Source organism: Salvelinus sp. IW2-2015, unplaced genomic scaffold, assembly GCF_002910315.2.
Source record: "Salvelinus sp. IW2-2015 unplaced genomic scaffold, ASM291031v2 Un_scaffold4551, whole genome shotgun sequence".
NCBI classification, from domain to species: Eukaryota; Metazoa; Chordata; class Actinopteri; order Salmoniformes; family Salmonidae; genus Salvelinus; species Salvelinus sp. IW2-2015.
This window is the reverse complement of record NW_019945821.1, coordinates 5,839-16,166: the sequence shown is the minus strand read 5'-3', so window position 1 is coordinate 16,166 and position 10,328 is coordinate 5,839. Positions and strand designations below refer to the sequence as shown.

The following is a 10,328-nucleotide window of genomic DNA, read 5'->3' as shown; positions in this document are numbered from 1 at the left end:
TGTTGAGAGAGAGAAGGAGAAGAGGAGAGAGAGGGAGAGGAGAAGAGAGAGGAAAGAGGCGAAAGAGGAGGGGAGGAGAGTGTTTGTCTGTTGTTTGTGAAGAGAAAGGGGGGGGAGAGGAGAGAAAGGGAGTGTGTTTTTTTGTGTGTATGTGTTTGAGAGATGTTGTTATGAACCCATTGAAAACCCAATCAACCAAGCACACAACAATAAAGAGAAAAGCATGGAAAGGCCTCCATTTTATTAAGAAACTTTCAAGCTTAAAAAAAAAAAGAAATCGTCTCCTCTCCCACTGTCCAAACCGGCATTTAATTTTCAAAGCTAAATATTTGGTATGAACCATTAACAAAAAGGGAATCTTTCCAAACCCAAAACTTTGAGACATTAAAACAGAAGAAAGCCAGGTTTACCGGTTCTGGTGCATGTCATGCTTGGAGGTCATTGTCCATGATGAGGCCTTGCAGGGGGAAGGGAGGAGGGGATGGTCTTTAACCTGTAAAACGCACGCGTTGAAGATTTTGCCTTCGGCAATGGGGGGACCCAAAAAAACAAAGCTTTACAGGTTCCGATTGGATGCAGTTGGGGGACCCCACCACCCGGGCCCCCCAGACCATTGACGGGGGACCCTCCCACCCTCCCAAATCAAATTGTTCCCGGCTTTCCAGGGAGTAACAAGGCCTCGGTCTTTTTTTGTAAAACGCTTCCCATTCTTTCGACGAATAAAAAACGCAAAATCGACCATTTCACCCCCGTTGACTGTTCATCGGAAAGAGCCCCCACTTTGTTTTTTGCCAGTTTTTTCCGGTTTTCTGGTTTCCAGGGCAAAACGGTGGTTTGTGCCCAAATAGGTGGAAACGTAAGTTGGACCGGGCGGATTGTTTTCTGGTGAGGAACCCTGGCCTTTAACAAACAGCCTTACCAAAGCCCTCAGTCCCCCAAAGGGGCCTTCTGTCCCCGCACAATAGGGCTGAAGGATTGTGCTGGTGAGGGAACCTTTCTTCCACTCTGGAAGTAAACTTTACAAAGGCCCCCTTCCAAAGTTTTTTCCCAGGCCTCTCTCAAGCCTATTTGCGGGGGAACAGGGGGTTTCTGAAGGGGGGGCAAAACGTTTGATTGGGGGAAGGGGGATTTTGTGTTCCCTGGGTTTTGTAACTCGGGCAAGTTGTTTGTTGGGGCCATTCCGGGGTTACCTGGTTTCCCCAGTATGAAGTTTCGGGATTTGTTTACTTGATTGCCTTGTTTTGGGCAGGGTGGTTTAGGACGTGGTTCTTTGCCACTTTTCGAAGGGACGGGATCAGCTGTTTTCCGTCCTTTGTTCTCCCCTTGTAGCGGCTTGTCTTTAAGGCGGTCTTCCACCAGTACCGAACCATTTGGGCCAATTTTTATTTTGGCCCCCTGGCCAACCATCCTGTTGCCAGGTTTCCCTTTTCAGCCCCCCTTGGGCAGCATGCCTAAAGGGGGCACGTTCACTGCCAAAGAGATGAAGCAGGGACCCTGGGGGCATTCCTTTCTTTGGTTTTTTCAGGGTCAGTAGAAAGGCCTCTTAGTGTCCTAAGTTTTCATAACTGTGACCTTAATTGCCTTACCCGTCTGTAAGCTGTAGTGTCTTAACGGACCGTTCCACAGGTTATGTTCATTAATTGTTTAATGGTTCATTGAACAAGCATGATTGGAACAGTGTTTTAAAAACCCTTTTACAATGAGAAATCTTGTGGAAATGTATGGATTTTTTTTACGAATCATCTTTGGAAAGACAGGGTCCTGAAAGAAAAGGGATTTTTTTTTTTTTTTTTGCTGGAGTTTTATAAACCAATAGACAAACACACAACATAAAAGTCAGCTAAGTAGATGCTCCCATATGAAGTCGTCATTTACAGAAGCAGAGCGAGAGAAGCACTGAGACCAAATCTGCAACACCAAAGGCTGCGTAGTACATTGTCGTTTTAACTCAATACTTTCTCTAACCTGGACAACAGTTTTCCCTCTGTGATTTGAAAAAGTTCGGGAACCTCAACAGCCTTCAACCTTTCTCACAGTAAGGTTCTCCCCTCCTCCATATAGAAGGCCTGGTTCCTGATGGGGCTCTTACAGGGCAGCACACATGAAAAAACACTGCAACATGGTAGTGCATCTTCAGAGGCATGCATGATAATCCTACACCAGAGGGGAAGGAAAGGGGTCAGGTCTCAGCTTACAGGTCCATTGTTTTCCTGCTAAAAACTAGCTTGTGGTCCACATTCCTCTGTCTGGAGTGTTTGTCCTAGTTTTTTATTATTTATATTTTTTTACCCCGTCCCCACAGGAAACTCTTGGCTGGGTTTTCCAACAGAAAACAAAAGCTCACCGTTGGGTAAAGACATGGGTTGATGGTCTATTTGTCATAACAGCTGGTCCGCTGAAATCTAATATTACAAATTAAAGTCTCCAAGGTGTTGGCTCGGCCTGAGGTAGAGTACCTCAATGATAAGCTGTAGACCACACTATTTACCAAGAGAAGACTGTTCTCTCTATTGTCAAGCGTACCGGAGCGGCCAAGTCTAGGTCCCAAAAGGTTCTTAACATCTTCTACCCCCAAGCCAATAAGACTTGCTGGAACAGTTAATCAAAAATGGCCACCAGACTATTTACACTGCCCCCCCCCCCCCCCCTCCCTTGTTTTGTACAGTGCTGCGACTTTCTGTTTATTATCTATGTGCATAGTGTTCCACTTACCCCTACACATGTAACAAACATTTACCTCAATAACCTAGAACTAACCAGCACATTGACTCTGTACCTGGTACCCCATTTATAAGCCCTCGTTATTGTTATTTTGTGTGGACTTTTTTGGTACTTTAGTTTATTTTGTAATATTTTTTTAACTCTATTTTCTTTTAAAACTGCATTTTGGTTCAGGGTTTGTAAGTAAGGCCATTTCACTGTAAGTCTACACCCTGTTGTATTCAGCGCATGTGACAAATAAAATTGTATTTGATTTGTTTGAAATAAAGATTACATTTAAAAAAAATTATAATTAATTACATTAAAATTATTATCATTGGATGAAATGGTAAGAAGACCCAGAGATTTCTTTTACCCCTATGATTATCTTCTTGCATTTTGGCACAGTTTGGGAGCGTAGCGGTTATCATAAACACTTGGAGCAGAAGGACTGAGCCTCTTTCCTCCAAGAATCCTCCCTTCATCCAAAACACCTTACACTGGGAACACTGGAACTCTTTTCTGGGTGCCAGACTACCCAGCGCCACCAGGTTACCGGCCCCTAGGAGCAACAAGGACAGACACACAGACACACAGGAACCACTCGAAACCCAGAACAGGAACACCACCCACACCCACCACGTTTAAGTCCTCCACAAGTGGGAGTAACAGAAATTTTCTACTTGTTGGCTGTTAAGACAACAAGCTTCTCTTTTAAATGGAAATACGTAATCTTTATCGTCCACTTGAACATGGGACTTACTGTATGTCTCCACTTAACTGTCAGATGGTTCCTAATCTAACAGTGGTCAGGTCGTTCCTAAAAATCTAACAGTGTCAGGTCGTTCCTAATCTAAACAGTGTTTCCAGGTCGGTTCCCTAATCTAAAACAGTGGGTCAGATGGTTTCCTAATCTTAACAGGTGGTCAGGGTGGTTCCTAATCTAACAGTGTCAGGATGGTTTCTAAATCTAACAGTGGTTTCAGATGGTTTCCTAATCTAACAGTGTCAGGGATCGTTTTCCTAATCTAACAGTGTCAGATGGTTCCTAATCTAACAGTGGTCAGGTGGTTTCCTAATCTAAACAGTGTCAGATGGTTCCTAATCTAAACAGTGTCAGATGGTTTTCCTGTCAATGTTCTAAAACCAGTGTCAGATGGTTCCTAATCTAACAGTGTCAGGCGTGGGGTTCCTAATTCTAACAGTGTCAAGATGGTTCCTATCTAACAGGTGTTTCAGGTCGTTTCCTAATCTAACAGTGTCAGATGGTTCCTAATCTAACAGTGTCAGATGGTTCCTAATCTTAACCAGTGTCAGATGGTTCCTAATCTAACAGTGTCAGGGTTCCTAAGTCTAACAGTGTCAGATTGGTTCCTAATTCTAACAGTGTCAATGGTTTCCTAATCTAAACAAGTGTTCAGTCGTTTTCCTAATCTAACAGTGTCAGATGGTTCCTAATCTACACAGTGTCAGTGTTCCTAATCTAACGTGTCAAGATGGTTCCTAATCTAACAGTGGTCAGAGGTTTCCTAATCTAACAGTGTCAGATGGTTTCCTAATTGTTCCTTTCTAACAGTGTCAGATGGTTTCCTAACTAACAGTGTCAAGGTGGTCCTAATTCTAACCAGTGTCAAGATGGTTCCTAATCTAACACAGTGTTCTGTCTACAGGAGATGTTTCCTAATCTAACAGTGTCAGGTCGTTTCCTAATCTAACAGTGTCAGGTGGTTCCTAATCTAACAGTGTCAGATGGTTCCTAATCTAACAGTGTCAGATGGTTCCTAATCTAAACAGTGTCGGATGGTTCCTAATCTAACAGTGTCAGATGGTTCCTAATCTAACAGTGTTCAAGAGGTTGTTTCCTTAATCTAACAGTGTCAAGGTCGGTTTCCTAATCTAAAAAACAAGGTGTTTTCCAGGTGTCGTTTCCTAAATCTAAACCAAGTGTTTCCAAGATTCTGGGTTTTCTAATCTAACAGGTCAGATGTTCCAACAGTGTCAGATGGTTCCTTAAAATCTAAAACAGTTCAGGTGGTTCCTAATCTAACCAGTGTCAAGGGTTTTTCCTAAATTCTAAACAGTGTCAGGTGGTTTCCTAAATCTAACAGTGTCAGGTGGTCCTAATCTAACAGTGTCAGTGGTTCCTAAATCTAACAGTGTCAGGTTGGTTTTCCTATTTCTAACCACGTTGTCAGGTGGTTTCTAAAAATTCTTAAACAAGTGTCAGATGGTTCCTAATCTAAACAGTGGTTCAAGATTGGGTTCCTAAATCTAAAAGTGTCACAAAACAGGTGTAATTCCAGTCAGTTGGTTCCTAATCTTACAGTGTGTCAGGTTGGTTCCTAATTTTACAGTGTCAGGTGGTTCCTAATCTAACAGTGTTCAGGTGGTTCCTAATCTAACAGTGTTTTCAGTGTGTTCCTTGAAATCTAAAAACAGTGTCCAGGGTGGGTTCCTAATCTAACAGTGTCAAGGTGGTTCCCTAAAATCTAACAGTTGGTCAGGTGGTTCCTAATCTAACAGTGTCAAGGAGGGTTTCCTAATCTAACAGTGTCAGGGGATGGTTCTAATCTAAACATGCAGTGGGTATTCAGGTGTCGTTCCTAAAATTTAACAAGGTGTCGGTCGTTTCCTTAAATCTAAAAACCAGATTGGTTCAGGTGTTCCTAATCTAACAGTTGTCAGTCGTTCCCTTAATCTAACAAGTGGTCAAGGACTGGTCCTAATTCTAACAGTGTTCAGGTGGTTCCTAAATCTAACCAGGAGGTCAGGTGGTTCCTAAATCTTTAACCAGTGTTCAGGAATGGGTTTTTCCTAATTCTACCCAGAAAAGTCATCAATCGTTCCTTAAATCTAAACAAGGGTCCAGATGGTTTTCCCTAATCTAAAAACAATTGGTTCAAGATTGTTTTCTATTTCTAATGTGCAGGGGTGGTTCCTAAAATTTCTTTTAAGTGTCAGGTGGTTTCCTTAAATTCTAACAGTTGTCCCAGATGGTTTCCTAAAATCTAAAAACAGTGGTCAGATGGTTCCTTTTAATCTACCAGTTGGTTCAGGTGGTTCCACTGACACTGTTAGATTAGGAACGACCTGACACTGTTAGATTAGGAACCATCTGACAGTTAAGTGGAGACATACAGTAAGTCATGTCAGTGACGATAGGATCACTATTTTCCATTTAAAAGAGAGCTGTGTCTTAACAGGCACAGTAGAAACTTCTGTTACTCCCAGCTGGACTTAACGTGTGTGTGTGTGTGTCTGTCTGTGTCTGTGTCTGTGTCTGTGTCTGTGCCTGTGCCTGTCTAGGGGCCGGTACCTGGTGGCGCTGGGTAAGTCCTGGCACCCAGAAGAGTTCCAGTGTTCCCAGTGTAAGGTGTTGTTGGATGAGGGAGGATTCTTTGAGGAAAGAGGCTCAGTCTTCTGCTCCAAGTGTTATGATAACCGCTACGCTCCCAACTGTGCCAAATGCAAGAAGATTATCATAGGGGTAAGATCTCTGTCTTTCTACCATCATCCATGATAATAATTTATTATTATTATTWTTTTTTTAAATGTAATCTTTATTTCAAATCAAATACAATTTTATTTGTCACATRCGCTGAATACAACAGGTGTAGACCTTACAGTGAAATGCTTACTTACAAACCCTGAACCAACAATGCAGTTTTAAGAAAAATAAGAGTTAAAAAAATATTTACAAAATAAACTAAAGTACCAAAAAAAGTCACACAAAATAACAATAACGAGGCTATATATAGGGGGTACCGGTACAGAGTCAATGTGCTGGTTAGTCTAGGTTATTGAGGTAATGTGTACATGTTGGTAGGGGTAAAGTGACTATGCATAGATAATAAACAGAAAGTAGCAGCACTGTACAAAACAAGGGAGGGGGGGGCAGTGTAAATAGTCTGGTGGCCATTTTGATTAACTGTTCAGCAGTCTTATGGCTTGGGGGTAGAAGATGTTAAGGAACCTTTTGGGACCTAGACTTGGCGCTCCGGTACCGCTTGACATAGAGAGAACAGTCTCTCTTGGTAAATAGTGTGGTCTACAGCTTATCATGAGGTACTCTACCTCAGGCGAGCAACACCTTGAGACTTATTGTAATATTAGATTTCGCGGACCAGCTGTTATTGACAAATAGACCATCAACCCATGTCTTACCAACGGTGAGCTGTTCTGTCTGGAAAACCCAGCCAAGAGTTCCTGTGGGGACGGGGTAAAAAAATATATATATAAAAAAACTAGGACAAACACTCCAAGACGAGAGGAATGTGGACCACAAGCTAGTTTTTAGCAGGAAACAATGTACCTGTAAGCTGAGACCTGACCCCCTTTCCTTCCTCTGTGTAGGATATCATGCATGCTCTGAAGATGACCTACCATGTGCAGTGTTTCATGTGTGCTGCCTGTAAGAGCCCCATCAGGAACCAGGCCTTCTATATGGAGGAGGGAGAACCTTACTGTGAGAAAGGTGAGGCTGTTGAGGTTCGAACTTTTCAAATCAAAACAGAGGGAAAACTGTTGTCAGGTTAGAGAAGTATTGAGTTAAACGACATGTACTACGCAGCCTTTGGTGTGGGCAGATTGTCTCAGTGCTTCTCTCGCTCTGCTTCTGTAAATGATGACTTCATATGGGAGCATCTACTTAGCTGACTTTTATGTTGTGTGTTTGTCTATTGGTTTATAAACTCAGCAAAAAAAAAAAAAAAAAGGTCCCTATTTTTAGGACCCGTCTTTCAAAGTATGATTGCGTAAAATGAAAATCTCATACATTTCACACAGATCTTCATTGTAAAAGGGTTTAAACACTGAGTTCTCTTATTCTAAACAATTTAAATGAACATGCACCTGTGGAACGCGTCCGTAAGTACACTAACAAGCTTACAGCACGGTTTAGGCAATGATAAGGTTACGAGTTATGAAAACTTAGGACGACAAAGTAGACTTCTCTACTGACTCACTAGAAAATACTCACCGATACATGCAGACCAGATGCCCAGGCGTTCTCTGCTCTATCTACGCTCTAATCTGGTGAACGATGCCTTAGGTCATTGCTTGTTGATTTAGGAGGTCAATTGAGTAATGCGCATGTGGCCAGGCCAATGGAATTTTCCCAATGTCCAGTTAGCTGCGATTCAGTCTTAAGGTTACTAGTCCCGTAACAAGAGATGCTCTTAACTCAGTAATACTAGATCTTAATGTGGTATGATGTCTATGTGCCCTTCTGTAAGGCTGGCTTGAGAGTGACTAGCTTAGTTAGTACTTCCTTCAGAAGTCGAGAAGTCCTCAGGCTCTGACGATACGTATCCTGAAGAGCTACTACAAGCTATGCCCGTCTCACATTTCACTTTGTGGGAGTACCGGCATTTCACGTATCGCGCTAGTACCAGACGGCATTGGCAAACAAGTGGGCTCGTTCACGTGACGAGTCGCAGTTTTGTCTCACAGGGTGATTGGTCGAATTCCTTTTATCGTCGAAAGAATGAGGTTAGTCCACCCCAAGAAGAGGCCCTTGGATACTCATGAGCGGCGAAGATCGCTATTGGACGTTGACCATGTGAGGGCTCCATCATGAGCTCCCTGAGAAGAGGCGGAATGTGCGCCACACAGATGCATCGGAACTGAAGTTGTTCGTGTCAATTAAGCCACGGCAAATACTCCAAAACCGACTAGTACTCCGTTTAACCCCGGGAAAGACATCCTCACTCCCCAATTCCCTCGCAGGAAACTACTCAATGAACCCTGAAAAACCCCATCACACCCGAACCATGGACCAATGCACCAAGAAACCCTACTGCCTTCACCCAACTATCTTTTATAGTCTTCAGTTGTTGCAATCCTTGTTATCGTTAGTTTCCAATACAAATAATTCTACGCTGAAAATAAAATGACCCCAGCTTGACAGTGACGCAGGAACAGAGTCCTCTTTTTTTTTGCTGAGTTAATTAAATGGAGCTTCTGATACCTTCTCTATTGTGTTGCTGTGATTCGTTTCAAAACACACGTCTCTACAAAACACGTACACATACAGTACACCACGTACGTGCTCTTCACTCGCATCATTCCTCACTCTCTCTCTCTCTCTCTCTCTCTCTCTCCTCTCTCACTTTAATCTCTCTCTCTCTCTCTCTACTCATCTCTCTCTCTCTCTTCGCTCTCTTCAACATCTCTGCTCCTTCTCCTCCTTACGTCTTCTCCCCTACTCTCTACACATCTAACCTCTCTCTCTCTCTCTCTCTCTCAACGCCACAGTCGACAGAGAACATACCGAAAAAAGTCAGTGGTGGAGCTCCCCACGTCCAGCCTAATGCTAGTACTCCATCTCCCCTGTCCAGTCTAATTCTAATAGTTGGTATGAGTTGTAGATGCAGTTTCTTATACTTAACTCTATCTATACGAGTTACGGAGCAGCGGTAAGCATGGCTGTCGCCCTCTAATAGGCTTGCTGTAATGCTGAGTAGTTTGTTGTGTTGATCGTTTTAGTGGAATTGATCTCAATTTCGTCCATGATGGTATGGCTCATGTAATACTGATAGTTACTCAGGTACTGGGTGTAAATGTCTAGTCACCATATAACAATCTTGACATGCTAATTGGATTGGCTGTAGAGTCTCATTTCCCCATGCTTGCGCTATCTAGTTAGAGGGCGAAGCGTAGTTCGCCCGTTGTCTAAAAAGTCCTATGAGAGAGGGTTTTGGGGCAGGTGCTACGCCTTCCATGAAACGAGCGCCCTCTCTAAGGAGCTGGAATAGTTGTCGTTCAGCTTTTTGTCTCTCCTCACACACACACACGAGCTACACACATGCAGTCATTACAGCACTAGAGTCACAAGCTGAGCCCACAGTTAGGCTCCCAACGACAAACACGAGCACGATCGATCCAGCAGCATAGCGAGCACATCGATCCCTCGGCGCTCCCTGAAGGAGATGGACTGTCTTCTAAATCGTATTCACGTGTTTTCAATGAGTCGCTGACCTGACGATGTCGCAAGCAGAGTAGTCAGAAGCGAGAAGGAGAGGCAGGCCACTTGGGGAACGACCTGAATGCGGAAGGTAGTCGGTACGATCTCCCCCTCCTGCCTCATTTCGTTGTCTCATCGTCTCTATTTCTATACATGTGCGGTGCTAATTCATAGTCTCTCCGCTAACTGGGCTACTTTAAATTCTGACTCATCCCGTAGTCGGAGCGCAGAACATCGCGTGAGATACAGGTCTGTCTTACGCTTTCCTTAATCTGATCACTTACGTGATCTTCTAGGTGGAGTCGAGGCTCCTTAGGCTCTGTTTAATCGATGTGTAAATGAGTGAAACATCTAGAGCCATGGGCTGTCCTCCTGGGCTGCTCAATTCCTATATCGTGGTGGTTGTGCTATAACTATGCTCTCTTACTCCGGCGCGAATGTCGGAGGAGTTGATGAAGTTCGTGCAAGTGATCAAGGATATCCTGTGTGCCTTCTGGATGCCATTATCGCGGTAACTCTGGGGAGGCATAGAGTTGGTAGGGTTGTTTTATTGATTGGTTTCCTTATTAACTTCGTAATCTAGGAGCTTTATGAGTGTGGTGGACTTCTAGGATAGAGCGAGTCTCAAATAGGATTGCTAGAATGTGACTAATCGAATACTCCG

The 10,328-nt window shown here is 43.4% G+C and overlaps 1 protein-coding gene across 1 annotated transcript in view; it reads left to right on the top strand.

The window, feature by feature from the left end:
• The window catches only part of LOC112077423 (PDZ and LIM domain protein 7-like), a 25,605-nt gene extending 18,354 nt beyond the window's left edge, over positions 1-7,251 (top strand). Inside the window, exons 7-8 of the mRNA XM_024143936.2 lie at positions 6,007-6,187; positions 7,054-7,251. Of these exons, the coding sequence (XP_023999704.2) occupies positions 6,007-6,187; positions 7,054-7,236 (364 nt within the window). The 3' untranslated portion in view covers positions 7,237-7,251. The remainder of the gene's footprint in view (positions 1-6,006; positions 6,188-7,053) is intronic.
• Positions 7,252-10,328: the final 3,077 nt, after the last annotated feature.